The following is a 27156-nucleotide window of genomic DNA, read 5'->3' as shown; positions in this document are numbered from 1 at the left end:
CTCTCGAAGTCTGTGGGATCCCCCCAATCGACAGTCTCTCATTCGTTGTTGCACCATACCCCTCCCCACTGTTACCTGTTGACAGGACCAGCACCCAGGTAGGATGGGGCTGTGGGGTGGGAGTTGGGGTCCCAGGAGGATGAGAATGAAAGGTGGAGTCAGCACTTTGTAGAAACAGGGAATATGTGGACAATTAGGGGAAACAAGTTGTCTGGAGGGAAGACAGGTGGAGGAAACAGGGGGCCACACTATGACAGAGTTTCTTTTAAAAAGAGGGGGACTTGGAGGAGTTGTTCAAGTGGTTTTATTGCATGTGTTGAGGGTGTTTCAGAAGGTTGGGGCAATATGGAAGAGATTGCTGGGGTAGGGTGGGAAAGGTAATTTTTAGATGCAGTTGCAGGGATGTATGGGCTAATGCGAGTAAAGATGGGGTGACAGTAAGAAGATGTGCTTTTTGGAATGTAGAGCTGAAGGTAGATTTGATTGATCCATCAAAGAACTAGAGGGAAGGTGTTGTGATCTGTTTTGCAGAGGTGGGATATCCTGGGGGAGAAGTTGGCATAGAGAACAAGCAGGTGTCAGGAGATTATAGGAGGTTTGCAACATGCATCCATATGTGTAAGTTAAATGCTAGCCAAGGAATACAAGAGAGCCATTGTGGAAAGGGATGAATTAATCGAAAATTGATTGACCAAAGCAATATTTTTTTTAAATTACTCTTTACACAAATCACCACTCTCTCTCTCTCTCTCTCTCTCAGTCTCAACTGAGTATGGGGGGACAACTCAATTAAGCAAACGCCTTCTATTAATACGGGTTCATATTTCAATACTAATTTATTAAAAATAGCCCTCTCGGGAATGCTGATCTCTAAATAAACTATTATATCAAAATGCCATTGAGCTTCCAGCAATGAAATTCCTTATTCAATTATTAGTGTCTCTCTGCACCCCCAGCAAAAGGGGGGGGGGGGGGGAAGAAAACAGGGAAAAAAGAATACATTCTGCATGTTCTGCCTATATATCTGAGTTGGGAATGTTAATTTTTTTTGGTTTTTGATTTTTTTGCCAGGTTACATTGATTTGTGAATGCTTTAGCAAATGCTACCTTTGCCTTTAATATCTAACAAGTTGTGTCGTGATTGTTTAATTTACCTCAATTTAATTGCAGTTCTCTACATATTTACTGAGAAGTAAGCTCCACTGAGTTCTGTGAAACTTGCTCCAGGGCAAATGTGCAATATCTCCAAATAGTTCAAATCTGAATTTTTCAAATTAAAAGGACCTGTCAAACATTTTTCTCATTGTGGCACAATTTTTGTTCTGTGACAAATGAATGGAAATATACCATTATAAAATAATGGGCAATAGGAAGCCAGATTCCATACATAGCTTATACAGATGTGACTGGAAGTGAGCTGATGGAGGAGAAAATGGAAACTGAGAGATCTGGAGAAACCCCACCATAAAATGGAACATTCAGTTTTAGCACCAAACGTATCTCCACTAGGGCAAATATTGAAGCAGTCAGAAAATGGTCACCTGTGGAACACCTGTAGTGTGGGAAAGAAGGGAACATGCATGTCTATGAACAGAAATAGGACTCAGAAATATCTCACAGTTGTGCCAAATAATCAAGGGGTATAGAATCCCTTCCCTATGAGAAAATCAAAAAATATTTAGGGTGTCTTTCTTTTGTGGGGGAGAGATGATCGAGTGGAGAATGTGACAGTGCTTTATAGGCTTATGCAAGATGTGGGAAAAGTGGGTAGGGAGATGTTTCCCTCCTGCCTCTCCTAGAATTAGGGGTGACCTATGAAACTGATGTACAGGACATTCAAGACAAGACAAAAGTACCTTACCATAACATGTCATTAATGCATGAAATTCAGTGACTCGGGATATAGAGGTGGCAGCCATGAGTTTAAATGTCTTTAAAAGGAGATTAGAGCATTTATGACACAAAAGTCTATAATCCCTCTAAGAACGAACTCCAGTGCCAATTGTCTATAGGAATGGAGACAAAACTGTGTTACTGAGAAAGAAGAGGGCTCTATTAGCACTGAGAAGGGAACCCCAACGTCCAGAAATAGTTTAAAACCACTCAGTTGAGACTCAGTAAATTCAGTGTAGGTGGACTGTTTAGTGTAAGTCTCAAAGTGTGTGTATTGAATGGCATATCCGGGAAGAGGGCATGAACAAATTGAACTTGGACCAGAAGCACTTCCACTAGGAGGTTAGGTTACTGCAATATTTTGTTGCAGGTCTCATTTTGTTGATGGCCATGACTTGTTGCAGCTTGACACATCCTTGACTCTATATTGACAAGAAACTTAACATCCAACACACCACTGCCTATTCTCTGCTTGGAGGTGTGGGTGACAGTCACTGTCTTCATGTCCCACTAGAATGCTTCCTGTAAACAACTGGCTGGATACTGAAATGGACAGATGCTGTACTACACAGACTGAAATGAGAACACGCAATGAATCAGACATCTGGTAAAGTTACTTATTGGAAGACAGTTCTGAGAATCCCCAGCCTCAACCCCAGTCCAAGAAGTGACTTTACCAAGCTCTGCAAAGAAAGTACTCCCCACTGATCTCCCTACTGCAAAGCATGAAAGAAAGGAGTAAACTTTCAAACACTCATCTTACCATATGGCCTCTAGGCTGGTATGTGTCAGAAACATTTTTCTGTCCACATCTTTCTGAACTCAAGCAGCTATAATCTAAAACATAATACAACAATAATTATAAGATTTGTGTTGCACACATCCCAACAATCGAGACAAAAATTGAATCAAAATCTTTTCTTATCCCCCACAGGTGCCACCATTGCCAATGACGGTCCGCCGTGGAGATCGTGCCCCAGTCCCAATCCGGGAACACATGGCGATCGATGTGTCCCCGGGGCCAATCCGACCCATTGCACAAATCTCAGCTTATTTCCCACACCCCGGGCTAGAAGGAGTCCTACCAACACGAGACCGAATAAGAGGCCAAGGGGCAACGACTGCATCCTCTGGAACTGGAGAAGGAGAATCAGTGGATGGATACGATTCAGATGAGAACAGTAAGTTTGATCTGTATCCTTCAGGCAGCAATGGAGGCTCAGGTGTTCTGGCTTAAAGCATCTTTTTATCACACAGGGGAGAGGTTCCATTGGCTGGCACCATACACTTCATGCTCTGTTCACATGTGTAGGTTCTCTTGCACTATCACCTTATACACTCATTTTCTTTCCTTTTCACCAAAGGTGTGTAATATGTGGTCTAGAGGCCACAAGTAGCCACCCAAAGCTGCTTACATTGCCATTGACCCTCTCCAGTCTTTCCAAACCACACTTTCTCTCCCCCTCTCTAAAAGTGAATTGCCTTTGCTAAAAGTTTCTGAAGAAGGCAAGTCATATTTTAAACTATATTGCGGAGCCTCCTGCACAGTCCAAACTAAAAATTTCAATTTTTAAAAACAGCCAGTGAACTCTCAGCTAGTTCCTTTTCTTTTTCCTTGGGAGGGGGACATTTTTGGCAGTCTGTTTGGCCCTCAAAAGCAGAAAATGAACCCCAGATGGGCTACAATTGCCTACACCTGCTTAATATGTTCTTACATTGAGACTTTATACAAGTGCACAGTCCATACATACAGGTGAACAAGACTCTATCACAGCATATTTTATACCTACATATCCCCAAAACTTCATGCACACACCAAGATATTTCCTTTCATTCAAACAAAGGGCGAGATTTCATATATTGCCACCTAGATCCTCTTATCAAAAGTTCAACCTGTCTTTCATTTAATCCTATCCTCCAGCCCACCCTCTTAGATATATACATACACTTCATTGCTTGCACACAGAACCCCTCAAGTACTTTCTCTTGCACATCTGGGTACATAATATTTTTATCAATCACAGAGGCGATTGATGGAGCAGCTCTCAGAAATATGATAATATTTTCAATAATCATCTATTCTTAAAAGCTGTGGTTACAAGAGCACCTTTTGTGTATTTAATCCATGCTTTGAGTGCAGGCTTTTGCAATCAGCCCTACTGTCATCACACTATCAGATGGCCTTCCCCCAAAACTCACTCACTCTTTTGCACACACACATTCTTCCTCCATCCCACTTTCTGTCAGGTTGCAATCTTGTGAACATGCATCTGGATGGAAGCTCTGTTGAACCAAATGGAATGCTGCTCAACAAAGGTAGATAAAGGTTGTGTAGGGCACATCTCAGAGAGATATCCATGGAAATAAACCAAGTCTACAATCCTGCATAGGAAACATATCTAGGTTTAGCCATATTGGTCTTATAGCAAAGTACAATGACATCAAAACCTCACTAAACAGAGATATCTCTTTTGGAACAACGAACGTGCACAAAACACATGATGCAAGCTTTTGAAACTCCAGTGGCTTCATTGTTAGGCAAAGGTACTAAAAATCATACAGGAAAGGGGGAAATGAAAAAAATAGCCTGCATAGGTTCACTTAGGTCCAAAACACACTGCAGAAATAATCCAGTTTGAGACTGCTTTAACTGCCCTGGGTCAATGCTAGAGAATTCTGGGAACTGTATTTTTGTGAGACATTTAGCCTTTTCTGTCAGAGAGTTCTGGTGCCACAATAAACTACAGATCCCAACATTCCCGAGCACTGAGCCAGGACAGTTAAAGCATTCTCAAACTGGATTGTTTCTGTAGTGTATTTTGGACCCTAGACACATGTCCCACCGAATGCCATGGGACTCACTTCTCTGAGTCAAACTGTTTAGGATCAGGCCAGGGTTGAAAGCAAGATGATATATTTACTCTCATGGGGTACATACAGCTACTTTCAGCCACCTGTGCTCTTTTTGTGAACACACATTTTATTTTTCTTGCATGTTTGCAAGCTGATATGCATCATTTTTTTCATATATGGTCCTTTCTGGTTTACAGAGGCAAAGATTTTGAAACATTTATCCCTGTGCATGTACACGTGCGCACACACACACAAGGTCTGCGATGTGATGCACAAGTCACTGTTCTGCCACAGTCTCCCACCATCACCACCACCCGGCAACACAGTGCCCCTTCTCTCCAGCACTATCAATCACCCACTGCCCTGTCAACACTCTGGGGATGCTGACATACACAGAGATATATAAACAAACACAGAGACACACAAGAATCTTTCCCACAAGCACAGACAAAACACGGCTGGGAATCATGATCCTTGCACCAGCTTTTACCCGTAGCAAACCACTGACATACACTTGACAAATAAACACGTTACAGACCAAAGCCTTGTCAATTCACTGTAGGCAGAGTGACAAACGCTTTATGCAGATCCCATCCATTCATGGTAGAGGGTGGGTCATATCTAAAGCTGCTCATCCAAGCGGCTATGGGGAACCTTTGGATTTCAGACAGGAGAGGCAACACACCACTTTGGCAGGGAGGAAGAATTGGGAAGGGTGGTTACCCTCCAGTCGTATCTGTGGGCTTCCCAGAGGCATCTGCTTGGCTACTGCAGGAAGCAGGAGGCTGGTTGGGTTAGACATTTGCATCATATCCCGTAGGACTTCTTTTACATCCTTACAGGAGCAGCCTAATAATGCAGCAGAAGGAAGCAACCTGTTTCTTGTGGCATCATGCTGATGGGCCAGGGAGGGGAATTGAGGAAGGCAAGAATGGTTTTCTGAATGGTGCAACAGGACTTTTCAAAACAATAAGACTGGGGCAGCATTTGAGTTTCACTTTGAACAGCAGAATATCTCAAGCCAGTGTTGAGTCCTTAGTTCTTGCATTTAACACCTGGATTTCAAGAGACATAAATGGTGACACCTGCATTTGTGTATTGTCTTAGTGACTACGCATACACAGTGGGTGGGAATACCCCATTACACAGACACACACACACACCCATGCCAATGCAACTTGGTCCATGGCGATGACAAATTGCAAAGTTCATATTATAGTTTTATTAAACTAACCAAAAAGTCTCCAAATGTTCTGTGCAAACTTCAAAAACACACTTGTTTCTTCATCAGGGAAAGATGGCTTTTCAAAAACCAAGCAGGGGGAAACTGGGAGGGGTGACATTGTTAAGAGTCATATAGTCTGCATAGTGTTCTGAGATGGTGTGGAAAAAGAGTCTGCAAAATATCAAAATAGGTGCATCAGAGCACATACCCCAAATGGTCCTGAGCTCACTGGGAACAACAAAGGAACAACAAGTTCCATATACCACAACAACAGAAGTCATATTGGGAAGAAAACACAATATTTCACTCAGAAAGACTAAAAGGAGCGCATATTTCTGGGGACAAACTCACACATACAAATGCTCACTCAGCCGTCGCCTTTTAACTAAAACAAACCCACACAAACTCACACCCTCACTGACACAACAGCCTGCCATAAGAAAATATAAAAATTCATATTCTCTCCTACAGGCAGGCAGGGAGGCACACTCACCCACACAAACTCATAGACAGACCCCTTGGAGGGAGGAAGAAAGGAAGGACAGAGAGATAGATTAATGGATGGGTTGGAGGGAGGGAGAGAAGCAGGGGGGGGGTAGAGATGCTCATAAAGAGAGACTGATAGACAGAGGCCAGAGGGGTGCATAGATGAATGGAAAGAGAGAAGAGGATAGATAGATAGATAGATAGATAGATAGATAGATAGATAGATAGATAGATGATAGATAGATAGATAGATAGATAGATAGATAGATAGATAGATAGATGCTCATGCAAGTGGGGTGATGTATTCAGATAGACAGAAATTGATTTGGAAACCAATACAAATAAACATGGACTCAGCTCCAGATGGAGGGAGACATAGACGCATACAGCAACCATAGGTAGAATGACAAGCAAGCCCTGATCACATAGTTTGCTAACAGTACAAGCAACCTCAGTGTATGGAGGACTATCACCACTTTCCTTGCTCCTGATTTCTGCACATTCATTAGCAATCTGTGCACCGACTGTTCATGTGTACATCTTGTGTCCGTGCACAGCTCTCTATATGCCTCCTGAGATCCTGGTTTTCTCAGTCATGTGGAGAGAACATATGTGTGCAAATCCATACACTCAGAAGTTCTGTGTACGTATATAATACTGAATAACATATGAGGCTTGGGATCAGGGACAGAATCTAACAAAGTGCTCCACCCAAAAAGTGTGGTTACCATGGCAGATGTCTATCCTAAAACACAGAGTTATCATATGAGTTATCTGGAGCATGTGGAAAGCATAGGACACTGTCCCATCAATGGTCAAAAAGGACAACTGGACACAAAACCTCTGAGATTACAGGACAGGGCTGCTAGATTTGAAGAATATGATTTCTAGGCCAGTAGTTCTCAACCTCTGATTCTCCAGGTATTTTGGACATTATCTCCCAATAGCCCCAGCCAGCATGGGAGTGTGAGAGCTGAAATCCTAAACATATGAAAGGCTAAAAGTTGAGAACCCCTTCTGTAGATAACATTCAACTCTCAATCTTTAATTTATTTCCTTTAAAAAGGATTATTATATATACAAAGAGGAAAAAGATGTGGCTGGTTCAGAGGGAGGGTTGGCAAAAATGAATTTAATTGCTAAAAGATCCACCTTTTGGGAATGAAAGATTCAAATTTCTTGTTTCTCTAACCAGAAGCCAAGAGATAATCTGTTCCACAATACATAGTTATAGCCATTTGATTACACTTTAACTGCCATGGCTAAATCTCATGCAGTCGAGGGAATTGTAGCTTTGTTGGGCATTTAGATTTCTGTGTCAGAGAGCTCTAGTGCTTCCCAAAATTACAAATGACAGGTTTCTGCAGGATGCAACCATGATCATTAAAATTGTATCAAAATGCTATAATTCTGTTGTATGAAACGACAAGAAAGGGCTCTGTGAGTCCAAAATTATGCAGGGCATACATCTTCCCACTAGACTGTACTCTGCCAGCATCCCGAGTACCTTCAGTTGCAATAAAAGCAAGCTAAACAATTAAACAATGCACCCAGCTTGTCGTCTTCAAAAAGAAATGGTAAGCTGATACATGATGGGTGATGCCTGATGAAAACCTCCATTCAGACGGACAGTTCAGTGATGAGGCAATAGGGCTGCACTTAGCTTGCCCTATGGTGAGCAGAAACAACATAAATTATGCATACTTAACTGTATCTGCCTCATGCGCATGACTTAATGTGAGTCACAGCATCAAGTGTTAATGGTGTCTTTATTGGGTTAACTGGTGAAGAGGAATATTGGGGTTCCTTAATACCAAAGCCATGCATAAATTCCCTGGGTAGAAAATATCAACATGGACCTGTACTGAGTTGTTTGTGGTGGACGGAGGGTGCAGACAGGTAATCTAGGAAGATGGATGGGACTAAACATGCAGGCAAATTGCAAATGTGACTCAAAGGGGAGAGGGGAAGAAAATGGATAACATGGATTGATTGGGTCCTTTTCTTCCTTCTGTGCAACACCTGGCCTTTCCTTTCCTCTTTCCTCTTTTCTTTTCTCAAAGCATCCCTTGGGACTCTTGAATTTGATATTCTTTACGACCCTGAAAGCTGCACCCTGGACTGCACCATTCTACGGGCCAAGGTAACTATGACTGTTTCCATCCCCTTCTAGCATCCCAAAACATAAGCAGCTTCAGGCTGCCCCAGCAGCAGCATCCGCACCTTGGGAGACAGACCCGCAGCCTTTCTGCATTGAATGTTTCATTTTCACAATAAAGGGACATGATTTAATAAACAAGGCCACACAGGGATGGGAAATCTCATTATGGAAACAGCACTGCTCAGTCTCAATCTGTTTCTCTCCCTGCCAACCCCACATTCAATCGGGGGGGGGGGGGGGGGTCCTCCAAAGAAGGCAATCAGGCTCATTTGAAGATGTCCCCCTGCCCAATTCATGCAACCTCCATGCCCTCCACCTTCATTTGGCTATGTTTCTGCAACCCGTACCCTCACCTACATGCCAACAAACACAAACCCCCTTCTTCCCTCCCAGCTGGTTGGCTTGCAGCATCTTCAAGCACCTCGGCGACGCGCCAGGCAACCGGGTATCCGCAGGCATCTGAGGTTGCCATGGCAACAGAGGAGGGTGGGGAGGGAGGGAAACAATGCGGCAGTTCAGGGGGAAATCATGCCAGGACCCTACCTGAACCACTGTGACCCAAAGCTCCTGCTAACCCGGGGCATCACTGGGGGGGGGGTGCGGTGGGTGCGGACTGCAGCAGATGACACACAATAAGGGAGAGGAGCTTATCACATGGGACAGATCCCGTGCAGAAACTGAATTTAAACTGGAAAAAACCTGCAAAAGCGGGTAGATTTTCACACAATGTCAGGGGTTAACCTGAACAGAAAACCCACAAAAGCAGGTTGATTTTCACACAATGTAAGGGTTAATAAGCAATAACACAACATTAACCTGAACGGAAAATAGACAAAACCCACTCCTTTTTACTTTCAGAAAATCCCGAAAGCAAAAAGGAACAGGCTTTGTCGAGTTTCTGTTTGGGTTAATGGCGTATTATTGCTTATTAACTCTGACGTGTCTGAAAATGAACCCATTTTTGCGGGTTTGTTCTGAATTTTTAAATCCTGTTTCTGCATGGGATGTGTCCCATGTGATAAACTCCAGAGTAACACCTCTGCTCCCCAAACATCTCCTTTGAGCAGAAACAGACAGTAGTGCTCACCTGCAGGCCTTTAAAAGTATTCTTTTACATTTTTCTTTAATAACATCACATCTCACCAAATTTCCACCTCAGTCACATGAAACTAGATACATGGAAATATATTTAGGCTGTGGATATGATATTGTGAGAGCCAGCATCGCATACTGATTTGAGCGCTGGACTAGAATTCTGCAGAACAAGGTTCTTAGCCTCAGAGGCTGGCAAAGGCAAACCCCCTCTGAAGAAATCTTACCAAGAAACCCCCAGGATAGAGTCGCCATAAGTCAGAAATGACTTGAAGGCACACAACGATATTGTAATTTAAAGGTGTAATTTTTAGGTTTGCTAGTTGTTTATGTCACAACTATTACCATTACATTCAGGGACATATGAGAATTACGATTGGTGATGCCAAACCTATTATTTTTATTTTTTTATTTATTTAGGTATTTATATCCCGCCCTTCAGCCCTAATGGCTCTCAGGGCGGCTTACAATATTATTTTTAATCAGACAGTTCCCTGCCCTCAGGCTTACAATCTAAAAGACATGAAACAAAAGGAGAAGGGAATGATGGAGGGAAAGGGGATGAGGTCCAGTGGTTCTTCTCCCTCTGAGGCCTGGACCAAGGCAGATGGATTGAAGGGAGGGCTCTTCCTTCTTCCAGGCTAGTCCTGATGGAACTGGACCTGCCTGGCCAACTCCCTCTCGGGCCGGCGGATGGCAGTTGTGGAGGGCGGAGTCTCCTTCCTTCAGGCTTAGTCCTGATGCAGCTGGACCTGCCTGGCCAACTCGCTCTCGGGCCGGTGGATGGCAGTTGTGGAGGGCGGAGTCTCCTTCCTTCAGGCTTAGTCCTGATGGAGCTGGACCTGCCTGGCCAACTCGCTCTCGGGCCGGCGGATGGCAGTTGTGGAGGGCGGAGTCTCCTTCCTTCAGGCTTAGTCCTGATGGAGCTGGACCTGCCTGGCCAACTCGCTCTCGGGCCGGCGGATGGCAGTTGTGGAGGGCGGAGTCTCCTTCCTTCAGGCTTAGTCCTGATGGAGCTGGACCTGCCTGGCCAACTCGCTCTCGGGCCGGCGGATGGCAGTTGTGGAGGGCGGAGTCTCCTTCCCTCAGGCTTAGTCCTGATGGAGCTGGACCTGCCTGGCCAACTCGCTCTCGGGCCGGCGGATGGCAGTTGTGGAGGGCGGAGTCTCCGTCCCTCAGGCTTAGTCCTGATGGAGCTGGACCTGCCTGGCCAACTCGCTCTCGGGCCGGCGGATGGCAGTTGTGGAGGGCGGAGTCTCCTTCCTTCAGGCTTAGTCCTGATGCAGCTGGACCTGCCTGGCCAACTCGCTCTCGGGCCGGCGGATGGCAGTTGTGGAGGGCGGAGTCTCCTTCCCTCAGGCTTAGTCCTGATGCAGCTGGACCTGCCTGGCCAACTCCCTCTCGGGCCGGCGGATGGCAGTTGTGGAGGGCGGAGTCTCCTTCCCTCAGGCTTAGTCCTGATGCAGCTGGACCTGCCTGGCCAACTCCCTCTCGGGCCGGCGGATGGCAGTTGTGGAGGGCGGAGTCTCCTTCCTTCAGGCTTAGTCCTGATGGAGCTGGACCTGCCTGGCCAACTCGCTCTCGGGCCGGCGGATGGCAGTTGTGGAGGGCGGAGTCTCCTTCCTTCAGGCTTAGTCCTGATGGAGCTGGACCTGCCTGGCCAACTCGCTCTCGGGCCGGCGGATGGCAGTTGTGGAGGGCGGAGTCTCCTTCCCTCAGGCTTAGTGCTGATGGAGCTGGACCTGCCTGGCGAACTCCCTCTCGGGCCGGCGGATGGCAGTTGTGGAGGGCGGAGTCTCCGTCCCTCAGGCTTAGTCCTGATGGAGCTGGACCTGCCTGGCCAACTCGCTCTCGGGCCGGCGGATGGCAGTTGTGGAGGGCGGAGTCTCCTTCCTTCAGGCTTAGTCCTGATGCAGCTGGACCTGCCTGGCCAACTCGCTCTCGGGCCGGCGGATGGCAGTTGTGGAGGGCGGAGTCTCCTTCCCTCAGGCTTAGTCCTGATGCAGCTGGACCTGCCTGGCCAACTCCCTCTCGGGCCGGCGGATGGCAGTTGTGGAGGGCGGAGTCTCCTTCCCTCAGGCTTAGTCCTGATGCAGCTGGACCTGCCTGGCCAACTCCCTCTCGGGCCGGCGGATGGCAGTTGTGGAGGGCGGAGTCTCCTTCCTTCAGGCTTAGTCCTGATGGAGCTGGACCTGCCTGGCCAACTCGCTCTCGGGCCGGCGGATGGCAGTTGTGGAGGGCGGAGTCTCCTTCCTTCAGGCTTAGTCCTGATGGAGCTGGACCTGCCTGGCCAACTCGCTCTCGGGCCGGCGGATGGCAGTTGTGGAGGGCGGAGTCTCCTTCCCTCAGGCTTAGTGCTGATGGAGCTGGACCTGCCTGGCGAACTCCCTCTCGGGCCGGCGGATGGCAGTTGTGTAGGGCGGAGTCTCCTTCCTTCAGGCTTAGTCCTGATGGAGCTGGACCTGCCTGGCGAACTCCCTCTTGGGCCGGCGGATGGCAGTTGTGGAGGGCGGAGTCTCCTTCCTTCAGGCTTAGTCCTGATGGAGCTGGACCTGCCTGGCGAACTCCCTCTCGGGCCGGCGGATGGCAGTTGTGGAGGGCGGAGACTCCTTCCTTCAGGCTTAGTGCTGATGGAGCTGGACCTGCCTGGCGAACTCCCTCTCGGGCCGGCGGATGGCAGTTGTGGAGGGCGGAGTCTCCTTCCTTCAGACTTAGTCCTGATGGAGCTGGACCTGCCTGGCGAACTCCCTCTCGGGCCGGCGGATGGCAGTTGTGGAGGGCGGAGTCTCCTTCCTTCAGGCTTAGTCCTGATGGAGCTGGACCTGCCTGGCGAACTCCCTCTCGGGCCGGCGGATGGCAGTTGTGGAGGGCGGAGACTCCTTCCTTCAGGCTTAGTCCTGATGGAGCTGGACCTGCCTGGCGAACTCCCTCTCGGGCCGGCGGATGGCAGTTGTGGAGGGCGGAGTCTCCTTCCTTCAGGCTTAGTCCTGATGGAGCTGGATTAATGCCACTGCTGCTAACAGACCTGGTCACTTCAAGCTCTCTTTCTCTCACACAAGGGACCTGGCCATGAGTCCTAAATATCTAATTATTCACCTCTTGTTCTCTGCTTTTCTAGCCATGGGGCTTGCTCAGCTGTGTTGGATTACAACTCCCAGAACCCCTAACCAGCTGAGAGTTTTAGTTCCAGCACTTCTGGAGGGCACCAGCATGTGGAAATGTGGTTTGTGGTGTGTTTACATAAGTGTTTTTCTTCTCTCTTTTCTTCTTCTTCTTCTTAAATAACTGGAAATGCCATTGGCTGCTCTTCAATTAAGCCAGTTTAGCTGGATGTTCCAGCAAGGTTTCTGAACAGCATTAAAAAGAATAGCACGGACAGTTCCAAGAATCAAAATAATTTGTTTTAGCCACAAGTGCCATAAGGCTGTATTCCCATCAACAAAGGTCAGTGGGCTCGCCTGAGACAATTATTCATCTGTCCAAATATTGTCCAATATATTCCTCACATAGGCAGGTTACAGATGGGCAAAAAGGATTGTACTCATGACGTCATGAAGGTATAGCCTTTAGACAGCCCTTACCTGAATGCCGTCATGAATGCGCCGCCTGCATGCCCCAAGCGGGAAGAAGCTGCATTAAAAAGGTGCCGCTTTTTTCCGCTTCTTTTTGATAAGCGGCGTACGTGCGCATCTCCGTATATAAGCTGCTGCATTGGTACGCCACATTTGTCACGCCGCAAATTTAAGTTGCCCATTTAAAAGCTCCATGTCTGCTGAGTCGCATAATGAGTCGGGGTCCCGGGACATGCGCGGTTTGCAGTCAGGCTTTAATTGCAGCGTCAGATGCCATGCAGCTGTGGAAGCTGCGGCGCAGCTGCACTCTATTTTAATGCTCGTAACCCTAACCTTAGAGCAACATGTACGCATGCGCTGCTAGAATCATGGAAAGTTGTAAGTTTTGCTGGCAGATGTTTTGGTTGGAGAAAGTGATAAGGGAAAGTTTGGAATTTAAAGTGAACTCCTACACACATTCCTGCGCCATTTTCACCTAACAATAAAAAAACACTAAAACTTTAAATATTTACATATGTACAAGGGAGGTGATGGGGGATGGCAGGGGGACAGCGGTGGCAGCGGCGACAGCTGTGGCTGTGCATTGCAGATTCAGCAAGAGCGCGGGGATCAAAGGAGAGGAGGCATCCATGATGCTGGTGACACTGGCAACGCGCAAGCGGACAAGGATGCCAACACCAGCTGATCACGAGCTGGCAGGAGGCCACCTTTGTTCTTGGGTAGGGCAGGGGGGAAAGTTTAATGGGGCCTGGGCGCTTTAAATGTGCACATACGCTTTCTGCCGCCGGTGCTGACTGGCGCAGCTGCGCATCCGCCAGCCGGCAAAAGAAAAAAAGCCGTGTTCACGGCCGCCCATGCAGAAGCTGCCTCTCTCTTTGCAGCGTCCTGCGAGGCGGCGGTATGGAAGCTGCGGGTAAGAAATGGCCCCAGGTGAGGCGTCTTCACTGCCCCTGGTGTGGAAGCCCCATACACCTGAGCCACGCCCCCAGGGTGGGCGGTCTGGAGGCTCTGTATTCAGGGGAAGACACCTTCAAGACGTCTTCCCCTGCCCATCTGTATCCCGCCAGCTTTAGCAAAATGTTTCAGACCACCCCCATTGCTTCCTCTAAACTGGATCATAATCTATCTCTCAGTTCTGGATTGTTCTTCCCAGATATCAGATCACTTTTGAAGAGTACCTGGAAATTTACACATGTGCAGAATATTGTGGGCAGGTTCGCTGGCTTCCCATTTATGACTAGGCTTGATTCAGAGTTTTGGTCAATGTAAAATCACACCTACCTCCTTTTAAAAGAATATGCTCTTGGGTTGTTGTTGAACAACTGTGTTATTTCCCTCCTCACCTCCCAACCAGGGTGACCAGATGTTATGACCACAAAGGAGGACAAGGCACCGCAAAATGTAGGACATGCAAGGAAAATGTAGGGTGTTACAGAATAAAAGCTTGAAACATTAATATAAATGTAAATTCATGCTTCCTAGTCATGCTCAAAATGGAGGACAATTTGAAAGTCCTCGTGGACAGAAGTTTGAACTGTAGGGCATGTCCTAGAAAAGGAGAGTGCCTGGTTACCTTGCTCCTGACACCTAGCAGCTCTCTGGGCTGTGACATATACATTGTGGAATTACTTCCCCAAAGAAGCTTGCAACCCCTCACATTTTAAGCAGATTTGGAGACAAGCAGACCAGGCAGTGGTAGACCTAGTATATTTGAAACCCAACGTGGATCATTTTTAGTTAAAAAAAAACAACACAGCCCTTTTGGGGGATCTGATAGAGCTGCTGGATGAGCAGCAAAGGCAGGCAACTCTCTTTACCACCCAGCCAACCAGTGGCATCTAGGGAGCTGGTGTGGAGGATGCGGACCACACCAGGTGACACCCTAAGAGGGGGTGACACCTCTGCTCCTCAGACATCTGCCTCTTGGCAGAAACAGGCTGTGGCATCTGCCTGTGTCTTGTTAAATTGCTGAAGAGATGGCATGGTTGGGGGGAGCCTCACTGGGAAGAGAAAGGAGAGGCCACGGGGTTTTTTTTTTGGGGGGGGGGTAAATTAATATTTCAGATTTCAAAAATTAATTTTTAATTTTAAAAAAGTATTTAAAAACATCACATTTTACCAAATGTTCACTTTATGAAACTATGTATATATAAATGCATTTAGGCTGTGTGTGTGCTATTGTAATTTAAAAGGGCAGTTTTAATTGTGCCAGTTGTTTATGTCACAACTATGACCGTTACATTCAGTGATATAGAGGAATGATGATTTATGAGTAACATTAGTACAAAAAACATTCCTAAGGATTCTGTATGGTTTGGTATGGGGAGAGGTCGGGGGAGGGGGTGACACCATGACACCTCCCCTCCATTGACCATTGATAGCATCAACCCTAGTGACACTACTGCAGCCAGCAGATCCAGAAAACAGGCCAGTTCCACCAGTGACCACTGGTGGGTTGCTCCTGCTGCCTTGCAGCCTTTCTGGGTCCAGTGGAGCTCCTGACTGGACAGAAAAAAGAGGAGACTTGCTTTCCTGCCCAACTAGCACAGCTGCCAGACCTAAAAGACATTCCCTTCTCACCAGCGCTTCAAGTGACACCCCCTCTGAGGTGTCACCCAGTGCAGTCCGTATCTCCCGCAACCCCCTAGTGATGCCCCTGAGAGCAGGGTGGAGAAATCCTGTCCCATGGATAGGAGAGTCCTTTTTAATCCTCATCACTGGCTAGGCTGGCTGGGGCTGATGGGAAGTGGAGTACAACAACATTTGGAAGGCAACATGCTCCCCATCCCCGCTCTTATTTATATGGCTTTTGTTCCTATACTTGGATTCCCCCCCAATGCTTTCCTCCCTGTTGTTGTTGGTTGTGTTTTAATTCTTTTGTTATGAGGTTTACTGCCTGATTTTTATCTGTGAAATATCGAAGGGCATGCGGCGTGCTCATAATCATCAAGTCATGAGGATTTACACACACGATACGATACGAACATTTATACTCAACTGCCACACTGATTCTTTGTTCAAAACACTTTTTTTTTTTTGTAATGTGTGCAACAGCTGTCAGATAGATCAGGAGTAGGCAAAGTACAGTCATCAAGTTGCTCCGGGAATGGGATTCCCATTAGCCCTCACTAGTAGAAGTTGAGTATCCCTTATCCAAAATGCTTTGGACCAGAAATGTTCCATATTTCAGTCTTTGGAATACTCATATGTGCATTTAAGTGCACAATGAGATATCTCGGCGATAGGAGCCAAGTTAAAACACAACATTCATTTGTTTTGTGTATACCTTATACACATAGCCTGAGGATAATACAATATTTTTAATAATTTTGTGTATGAAACAAAGTTTGTGTACACTGAACCTTCAGAAAGCAAAGGTGTCACTGTCTCAGCCACCGATGAAAAAACGTTTTGGTTTCGGGAGTATTATGGATTTCAGAATTCCAGATAACTTGTAGTGTTAATGGTGAGGAATGCTCAAAGTTAAAATACAACAGTGTCCAGAGAACTGCAATTTATCCACACTCAGGATATGTGTGGAATATTATTTTAAAGTGCTTAAAGATCGATAGTTAAATTAAAGGAGGACTGACTGACCTCTGTCTTTCTTTTCCTAGGGACTGAAGCCAATGGATTTTAATGGCCTGGCCGACCCTTATGTCAAACTGCATCTTCTGCCTGGGGCATGCAAGGTAACCACAGTTTTGGATTTGCTTTCTGCTTTTCACTTCTCAGTTCCTGGGCTTAGCACAACCCAATAAAGACATATAGGGAGGACCACTGGGGCATCCATATGAAATCTAGACATGCAACTAAATAGGATTAATCAGTTCTAGTCCACATCCGGCATAGTGGTTTGAGTTTTGGATTACGACTCTGGCAACTAGGGTTTGATTCCCTGCTCAGCCATGAAATCCCACCAGCTGACCTTGGGCAAGTCACAGTCCCTCAGCCTCAGGGGCAAACCTCCTCTGAACAAATCTTGCCAAGAAAACACCATGATAGGGTCGGGTCGTCTTAGACTTTCCATAAGTCGGAAACGACTTGAAGGCACACAGGGCAGCATTTCTCAGACCAAGGAGGAGTCAGGCAGAGTGTCAGAACCAGAATAAAGTTTCAAAGTGGGTCCAGAAAGGTCCAAACCTACTTCTGGTAGTAGCAGGTATTAAAGAGTGCTGAAAGAGAAATGATGACATATTTCCCATCAATGGTCCCGTCCTAAAAATATTTCCTCTAAAGCAATTAATATTGATTTGGATGGCATGCATTTCTTAGTAAGCGCACTTAGCAATGCTTAATATACGTTGATGGATCATATTAAAGAGAAGCACTCCAGAATATGTGAGCGGTGCTTTTTCTTCCAGTAATCACAGGGGCTGGCAACTGTGCGGGATGCGAGAGCTGCTTAGGCTGGCGTGTTTGTGTATGTGGGTGTTTGTTCCCACTCGCTTTGCACTGATACTGCCTACTGGAGCGGCATCCTGTGCAAGAATAGCAGTTCTGCCAGTCCCTTGCTGGTAATGAAAGACGACTTTAACAAGTAATGATTCAGCATTCCCTAAACTACTGGTTGTTGTAATTTCTTTACGATTGTTGTTAAAGTGAAATTATTGACCCATTTTTGAGGTCAATTTTTGACTAAAATTTCTAGATTTATACATAAGTACTTCAGGTGGCTCCTACAGCTTCCAGAATCTCCCAGTCACACCAGCTATGGGATTCTGGAAATTATGGTGCAAAACAGGAGCATCTGCAAGGTATGTATTATTTCCTGATACATATCTGATACTTCATTTCCTGATATATTCCTGATGCATCATTTCCTGATACATTTCCTGATACATGGGAAATGAATGTAGGCTGTAAGGCCATACTTTGCCTGTACCAAGACATTCTGTTCTTCCATCCCAGTTCCTCCTTCACCCTATTAAACTCTTTCCCTGTAGGCAAACAAACTGAAAACACGAACCCAGCACAACACTCTCAACCCTGTGTGGAACGAATCCTTAACCTACAATGGGATAACAGCTGAGGATATGGCCCGGAAGACTCTGCGGTGAGATGTGACCCCTCTCATCACCTAACTTAAAATCCCAGCCTGGGCAGCCCCTTTACTCACCCCCTTGATCCCTTTGCCAAGACACCCTTCCACCCTTTCTTTCTCTTTCTGCCTTCCAGAATATCTGTCTGTGATGAGGACAAATTGACCCATAATGAGTTCATTGGAGAGACCCGGGTGCCCCTGAGACGCCTTCGGCCCGGCCAGAAAAGACATTTCAACCTGTGCTTGGAAAGGCAACAACCGGTGAGAGTGGAGCATAAGGAGTTTGTGTACCCCAAAGTGAGTCTTTTTTATTAATTAGCAAGGATCAGACATTCAGCCTTTCTCAACCTTTTTACCCTGGAGAAACCCTTGAAATAACATTCAGGTCTCAAGGAATCGCTGCATAAAATTATTATCTTTACAGTTCAAATAAATGTTTTTCAATTACAATCTCTCATGAAACAGTAGGGTTCCAGGGGACCCTGGTTGAGAAACCCTGCTCTAGCCATTCATCTGCTCAATCACCTTGGACTTCTATCCCATTCCTTCTAATATGTCACAGACCCTCTTTTCCCCTCGGCCAAACTAGTCTTCTGCTTTCTTCATTGTGCTGATTGTCAGCATTCACACAACTAGTTCTACCTCTTCCAGTGTTAGAATAGTTGTGATCATTCCATGGCATAACAGCTCAGCTGAGGGCAAGGAGAACAGAGATTTAGCAGTCCACAATCTAGTTTTTGTTGACAGTTATTCTGTGCCACTCCATTTCAGTTTGATAGAATGTGTGAAGGATGCACAGCCAAATTTCCAAAAAACAGGGGAAGATAGAGGAGATAAGACAGGATCCCAATATTCAGGGGACAGAGTTCCAAAAACCCAGAGAAATAAAACATTGGTATATATCAATATGCACAGTTTATACCACTGTTTCTGAAGCTATCTGATCTACAGGACCAGCAATTTCCTTTTCCTGCAATGTACCAGGGACTGTTTCCAAATTTGTACCTGTAAATAACTAGCTGTTGATGGTTTGTGGGCTGGCACCAGTTCATGGACTTTTGAGTACCAATAGGCATAGTTTATACCAGTGCTTCTGAAGCTATCTTCATAAGCACTTCAAAGTGCTACTCAAAAGATGGACTTTTAAGTAGCAGTTTCTTACACAACTCATATCATCTACATTTTCTTGGTGGAAATTAATAAAAACTACCCTGATTTTTCTCCCCAAAATTGAGCTTTGGCTCTACTGTTACTGCCTGCCCTTCACCCCATTTGTATTCTACTGCTGCTTCCTTCTTGGTGGCTCACACATTCCCTGAATTCAACTGTGCTTGTGTTTGTGCTGGAAAATGCAAAGAAATAAGATGTTGCTTATTTCCACAGCTGGCCTCTCCTTCTTCCATGACGGCTGCTCTGCGTGGAATCTCCTGCTATCTGAGAGAGGTGAGAGGCGTCCCTCCCTCCTCTTTCCTTCTCACTAAATAGAGGTCAAGGAACAGTTAAACCACAGATGGGGAAAATCTTTTTTTAAATGGATGGTTGAATTCCCTTGACAGTAATTTGTTTTGGGCTGCAAGCCCGCAGTGGACAGGACCAAAAGCAAAAGTGGTGATGCCATCCTTTCTGTGTTGTTTCCACACTACAGTGATAGCACTATGATTCCATTAAGTTGTAATCGTTATGGTTGCATCCAATGGTATCTTGGGGTTTGTATTTTGTTGTGGCACTAGAGCTCTCTGGCTAAGAATTCTAAGTGTGTCTCACTAGACTGCAAATCCCAAAATTCAATAGGATGGAGCCATGACAGTTAAAGTGTACTATACTTGTCTGGGGTGGAAAGCACTCTTGTTTCCCCACCACCACAGACTGCCAGCACTCAACTCATTTCTTGTAAATGTCAGAGTGAAAACTGGAGAGGGATCCTATGCCTTTAATCGTTGCATAGAAGGGGGACTTCAGCAGGTGTCCTTGTAGTTTATCAAGCTTGTGAGGCCTCTTACACAACTGTCCCTTCCTGGCCCATCATCCCACCCAAAATTGGGCAATCTGATCTGCTTTTGTGTGGTCCTCAGCCTAATTTAATACTTAAGTAGAAAGACAGAAGGAAGGAGATGGCTAATCAGGTGAGGAAAATCAAAATAGGTGGAAAGTTGAATGGGATGGTTTGGTGAGTGAAAATCCTTTACAAGTAAGGTTGCCAGAGAGAAAACTGGAGAAGGCTCCTAGATCTTTAAGGGTTGTGCAGAACAAGATGGTTTCAGACATAGCTTACTACCCTAATTGCATGATATGCAGCACCTACTAAAACTTCCCATTCTACACAGGCATTCAAGGTACAGAAGAATTTGTACCTTATAAAGAATTTGCACTCTTTCTCACCATCCCATTCAATGCTTTCATCCATTTTGACATTCCCCACCTGATTAGCCATTTCCTTTCCTCTGTCTCTCCCCCTCGCTTTTAAATTAGGCTGAGAACCACACAAAAGTAGGCCAGATTGCCTAGTCCTGGCTGAGAAGATAGACCAGTGGGATGTCAGGAAGGGACAGCTGTGAAAGAGGCTTCACTGAAGCCTGACAGGCTACAAGGTCCCTGGCTGGGATAAAGAGGGCTAATTTGACTCATCAAGCCTGAAGGCTGAGTGAGAAGCCTTCAGATTGTTTCATCTGGGCTGTCAAAATGTCCAAAGCTTAGCTTCAGCAGTTACTTCACAAAGGTTTTGAAAGGTTGGAAGGTATTTCTGAACTCTGAAAGTTTTGGATCAAAGTGGTACATACAGTTGGCTCTCCATACCCAGGGATTTTTAATGCATGGATTCAAGCATCCACGATTTGAAAATATTCAAAAAATGCATAAATTCCAAAAAGCAAACCTTGATTTTGTCATATTATATAAGGCTCACCATTCTACTAACCATTGTATTTAATGGGACTTGATTTTGGATTCCATGAGGGTCCCGGAACCAAACCAAAGTGGATACTAAGGACCCACTATAAATGTTGTAAATAATAATTATTTCATGCAGAAATACTTAACATTCTTTTCTTTTGTCCACTAAACAGCTAGAGCCGCCAGCTGGCTGGGCCCTGGAGGAAAGGGGTCGCATCCTTCTGGCCCTTACATACATCTCTGAACGCCATGGGCTTCTGGTGTCAATTCTCCGCTGTGCCCACTTAGCTGCCATGGACGTGTGTGGCTACTCAGACCCTTACGTCAAAGCGTAAGGAAATTTTACATAATAGGGGAAGGAGGTGGTGTTAATCCTTGGGTAGCATTAATCATTCTTAAGTATAGCAAGACACAAGGAATTAATGGCAGATGAAATGCTTGTCTTATTTCCAATCTCTTCAGTCAAGGAGGGGAACATGTGTCCTTGCAGATGTTGCTGAGCTGTACTTCCCATGAGCTGTGGTTAGCTTTGTAAAGGATGATAGGAACTGCATTTCAACAACATCCGGTGGGCCATACATTCCACACTTTTATCTTGCAAAGGAACTGAGTTATTTTTATCTTGACCCCTTTTTATCTTACCTTCAAGCATTCAGAAAACAATATAAAACCTTTTAAAATTTATGAACACTGTTATGGTTTGTTCTTAATAACCCTGGAATTAAATTCTGTGAAGTTATCCCCTTTGGTGTAGTCACTTTGTATTATCTACAGGCCATGTCTAGATTTAATCATATTTGGAAATGACCCACTAAAATCAACTGCACTTTAGCCAGAACTTGTCACACTGATTTCAATGGGTTTCCTCTGTATCCAACAATATATACTTTCATTTTTTAGCATTTATTATAGAGTTAACATGATATAGTGGTTTGAGTTTTGGATTAAGGCTTTGGGAAACCAGACTTCAAATCCCCACTTAAAATATGGAAACCCACTGGATGACTTTGGGCAAGTCATACTCTCACAGGTTCAGAAGAAGGCTAAGATGAACAAATCCTGCCAAGAAAATGCTTTTGGGTCACCATAAGTAGGAAGTCGATTGAAGGCACACAACAACAAATATATTATTGAGCTTTCTGATGAAGTTTCAATAGTTTTTTGTGGATTTTTCAGGCTAGGTGGCCATGTTCTGGAAGAGTTTCTTCCTGACGTTTCGCCAGCATCTGTGGCTGGCATCTTCCACAGCCACAGATGCTGGCGAAACGTCACAGATGCTGGCGAAATGTCAGGAAGAAACTCTTCTAGAACATGGCCACATAGCCCGAAAAACCCACAAAAAACTATGGATGCTGGCCATGAAAGCCTTCAACTTCACGATGTCTCAATGTAGAATGTTAAGGACTGTTAGCTGCCTAGAATATCTTTTGTGGGAAGGAAACAGGAAGGAAGATGATTGATAGTCTAAATCAGGGCTGGGTAACTTATGGCCCACCAGATGTCACTGGACTGCAACTCCCATCATCCTTTATTTTTGGCTATGCTGATTTGGATTGATGAGAATTGTATAAAAACAAGAAGGCTAGAAGTAGGGAAATAAAGTCATTCTCCATATATTGTTTGCAGGTATCTGAAGCCAGATGAAGAGAAGAAGTCGAAGCATAAAACAACTGTGAAAAAGAAGACACTGAATCCAGAATATAATGAGGTGACTGAAGGAGAACAAGTGAAGTAACTACATGTTTTGGGAGGCAAATCAGCTTGGGAGGTGGGAGAGATGAATGGGCAAGGGAACCAACATTCCTGGGTTCTAATTTTTTTTTCCTGCCCCATTATAGGATTTTTTCTACGAGATTGAGCAGTCAGATCTTGGTCAGAAATCCCTGGAGATAACAGTTTGGGATTACGACATTGGGAAATCTAATGATTTCATTGGTGAGAAGGGACAGGGGAGGCAGTTGCCAGATTACAAGTGATGGGTGGGGAACTGAGAGAGAGGGACTGGGCATATCTACACTACCAATTTAAACAATTTAAAAGGCATTCCCTCTTGCTCAGGGGGTTCCATACGCAATTAAGCCTCTACCACAGAATTCAGAGCAATCTCACCAAATTACAGGTATTTAAAGGACAACCATAGCTCTTAAACTGACATAAAATGGATAAGAGTGTAGGTATGCCCAGTATTTCTCAGGAAGAATGTCTGTTGAGATGTCACTGCCCTGCAGGAAGATGAGGGCAGCTGAGCAGACATTTGGAAACTTAAGAATCTCTTTACCCTTCTGTTGTAGGTGGGGTGACCCTTGGTCTAGGGGCCCCAGGAGAATGCCGACAGCATTGGCTCTCATGCCTTCAGACCCCTGACTGCCGCCTTGAGCACTGGCACACACTCACCAATGAGCTCCCAGAATCCTCTGCTTTTGGCCCCTGAGACACTGTCTCTTCTGCCTAAAGAACTGCATCTTCCCATCCTGCCTGCCTGCCAAAAAGGGGGAGAGGCACAGCACCAGGAGCCCCTCCTTTGCACGAGGACGTTTGCACGTTTTCAAAATTACTTGTTGTTGGTGTCCATTTATATTTATGCTCTAAGAAAGAATTTAAACAAAGGCTGTCCCCTCTTCAGATTTGCTATGCTAAAGCAATGCTGGGGAATGGTGAGGTTGATGGGAGGGAGATCATACATGGGGGAGAGCAATGGAGGAAAAAGAGGTGGCTAATAAGAGAAATGGTGCCACTTCTGAAACAGTCTAAACTTAAATCAGTGAAAACTCACAGGAAATTATACCCAAGTATTTCTCCTCTTCCTGAACTCTCAGAAAATCTCTGGCCACAAATCTGAAATGCAACTTTTATATCCACTTTTGGTTTGAATTTTAAAAGACAAGACAGCTTCTGGTGGACAAATGTACAACATGGGTTTTTAAAACAGGCAAATGAAAGAAATAAAATGCACTTTAAAACCCACATTCCCCTATAGAATTTCTCCCCAAGATCCAAAAAATCTCTTTTCTCCTTGTTTCCATATCAACTCCTTCCCTGCTCATCTTAACCCAGAGTGACATATGCAATTTGCACATCTCAACCATTAAAAAAAGTCCAACGTCTCTTGGTTTCTTGGGTAGATTAAAAGGGCTTCCATCAGGCACACTTCTTCTTACTAACTCGGCTTGTTTAGCTGCTCAGAACCACTGACTTTTAAGGAGAAAGGCCCACCACAGTCTCCTTTCCTACAAACAGGGTGAGAAGAAAATATTGTGCCCTTAAGGAGCTGCCTCTAATTTTGTTTCCATCTTTTTCAGATATGCTGACAACTTCCAGAATTAAAAACCTGTATGGTCCAGTTCACTTTTCTTTTTGAGGCAAAGAAGTTCAAGAATTCATAGAATTGTAAAATTGGAAGGGGTCACGTAAGACCATGCTTTTCAAAATAGCTGATGTGGCAGCCCAGCAATTTTCAGTTCCACGTATCTGGGTCTGATATTTGATTTGTGCCATATTATTTTAATATTTGCAGTTTCCTGGAAATTCACTGTAGAATAGCCAGTTGTCTGTAGCACTGTCACACATCATTGAGTCTAAATTCCCTGCTTCAGGGACCTAGACCTAGGGCATCCTGAATGGGTGGCTGCTCAGCCTGTACTTGGAGATCTCCAGCAATGGATGAAAACTGCTACCAATCTAAAATAATTGGTTCCATTGCTAAACTGCTCTTTTCATCAAGATTTTTCACCTTACATTCAACTGAACTCTACCCTCCTGTAACTTAAGCTCATTAGATCTAGTCACATCCTCTGGAGCCACAGAAAACAAAGCCTTTGCCCTCTTCTTTCTGAAAGCCCTTCAGGTTTTTGAAGAATGCTATCATGCACTTCCCAGTCCCATCTTTTCTTTTCCAAGCCAAACAGTTCCTTCGCCCTTTCCTCATAGGAATTACTTTGCATATAGTGGACCATCTTTGTTGCCCTTAATTGTACCTATCCCAATTTGTCTATTTCTTCCTTAAACTGTGGCAGTCAGAACTGCACACAGGATTTCAAATGAGGTCGCACTAGTGCACAATAAAATGGAATGATTACATCTTACGACTTGGAAACTACGGTTCTATTAAAGCAGTCTAAAATCACATTAGGTTTTATTGCAGCTGTATTGCACTGCTGACTTGGCTTGTGACCGACTACAGTCCCAAGATGCTTTTCACATGTATTGCTGCCAAGACAGTTATTCCTCATCCTATGTGTGTCTGTGAATATGCCTTTTTTGTTGTTGCTTTATTGCAGAATTTTGTATTTCCCCTTTACCTAATTTCATTCTGTCCATTTCACTTATTTTGAATTTTACTCCTATTTTTGGAAGGTGTTAATCCTCTGAGGTTTTGTGTCATCCACAGGTTTCATAAGGATGCTTCTTACCCCTTTATTTCAGTCACTGATAAAAATGTTAAAGAATACTAGCATAGCACCTAGCCCTTGACACACTTTAATCAAAATCTCTCTCCAGTTTGATAAGGAACAGTGGGTGAGATTCTGCTAACATAGTATTTCAACCAGTGCTGAATACAACTGACAGTATTATCCCTCCAGGCCTCACTTAACTATGTTGGTGACCAAAATTTCATGGGGGACTTTGTCAGGTGCTTTGCTAAAATCAAGATAAATTGCATTCCCATCATTCTCACAATTCATAAAGCTAGTAACTCAATAGTGTTTTATTTTTTTAAAGAGGTAAGAATAATCTCAGTCTGTCAAAAATAAATCCTAGTTATTGTACTGATTCTACTTAACACTGTACTGTTGTCAAATTGTAAGCACCTTCCTTCATTTTTAATCTCTTTTCATATATTTCTTGTGACTGGTCAGTATGATCAGCCTGTTGTGTCCTAGATCTTCTCTTTCTGATATCTGCAAACAGGCACCTTTTTTATGCATCTTCAGTCCCATGGCACTCTAGTCATTTTCTGGGATTTATTACATTGGTTTAGGCAGACGTTTTGAGAGCCCAATAGAGTTCCTTTAGAAAGCAGTTCCTATGGCCCTGAAAGCCTAAACTTACACACCTGAAATATCTCTTCTTGTTGCTCTTAATAGAATTCTTGACAGCCTGAGGACATGCTGAATTTCAGCTTTCCTGAAACTCTTCCCACAAACCTGGGATATTCACTTGAGATTGTTCTAAACATAACTTTTTTAAAAATGGGCTCATTCTTTTTTTTGTTGTTGGTTTCGGGTTTTTTTCATGCAGCTCCACAATGGCTTTTTTATGTGTCTCCCATTTTTCTTCCTTATTGGAATGGTTTGCAATTGTGCCTTTTAGTAACGCCTTATTTAGGAAATTAACCTGATAAATATTACAATTTCTGGACATCAACCAGGAAAGCAAGATTGGCCTTGGTTGTCCATCATGTGTTTACAAGCCAGGCCCAGCCCTACAAGTAGCCAGTCTGAGGGATTCTGCATTCAAAGCAGTAGTTATCATGAATTTAGCTTATTATTATTTTACCACTATGTGAAGAACAGACACCATTGAAATCTTCTGCCTTGGGTACTGGAACATCTTGGTCCATCTCTCTAGAGATGCTCATTTGTCTTCATTATAGTCTTTCACCAAACAACATGCAGTACCAAAGTGACAAATCTGTTCATATATAATATGTGAATCAACTTTAAAAAGAGGCAGAGTCTTCCATCTATGTTTATAAGTCGTTGTTTGCAGCTAGATAAAAATGTAGGCTTTCATTTCTCTTAAAGCTACTGTCACCTGGACATAAACAACATTCTTTTCCCCGGTTTCTAAAGATATGTCCCTTGCCAACATTGGTGAGTACTCAATAGTTTCTTGTAGCTATCCCATCACCACTTACAAATATCTGTAGCAAAAATATTACTACTAACAATAAAAACACTGCAGCAAGTAGCAAGATTTGGGTGCCTACTAGAAACCATTT

General features: G+C 44.6%; 1 protein-coding gene across 4 annotated transcripts; it reads left to right on the top strand.

Annotated features, from left to right (window-relative positions):
• Positions 1-27156, top strand: LOC149303794 (double C2-like domain-containing protein alpha). Of its 4 annotated transcripts, none has more exons than XM_089479621.1 (12): positions 1-98; positions 2408-2674; positions 2828-3074; positions 8521-8600; positions 16900-16974; positions 18229-18338; positions 18461-18587; positions 19710-19769; positions 21389-21546; positions 22842-22923; positions 23054-23150; positions 23507-27156. In XM_089479621.1, the coding sequence occupies exons 2-12, from the start codon at positions 2660-2662 to the stop codon at positions 23644-23646; spliced, it is 1191 nt and encodes a 396-aa protein (XP_089335747.1). In that variant the 5' UTR covers positions 1-98; positions 2408-2659; the 3' UTR covers positions 23647-27156. The 4 variants fall into 4 exon arrangements, with proteins under 4 accessions (XP_089335747.1, XP_089335748.1, XP_089335745.1 ...); XM_089479622.1 differs by having other exon boundaries at positions 18461-18623; positions 24515-27156; XM_089479619.1 differs by having other exon boundaries at positions 18461-18623.

The sequence above is a fragment of the Sceloporus occidentalis genome, unplaced genomic scaffold (genome assembly GCF_023333645.1).
Source record: "Sceloporus occidentalis isolate IW3139 unplaced genomic scaffold, rSceOcc1.0.p SCAF_14, whole genome shotgun sequence".
NCBI classification, from domain to species: Eukaryota; Metazoa; Chordata; class Lepidosauria; order Squamata; family Phrynosomatidae; genus Sceloporus; species Sceloporus occidentalis.
This window is presented reverse-complemented; position numbering and strand designations above follow the sequence as displayed.

Excerpts from the sequence above, each read along its gene's own strand:
- LOC149303794 (XM_089479619.1), top strand. Across the intron at positions 18,339-18,460 it reads ATGGCCCGGAAGACTCTGCG|AATATCTGTCTGTGATGAGG; the intron begins GTGAGATGTGAC and ends TCTGCCTTCCAG. Across the intron at positions 19,770-21,388 it reads TCTCCTGCTATCTGAGAGAG|CTAGAGCCGCCAGCTGGCTG; the intron begins GTGAGAGGCGTC and ends TCCACTAAACAG.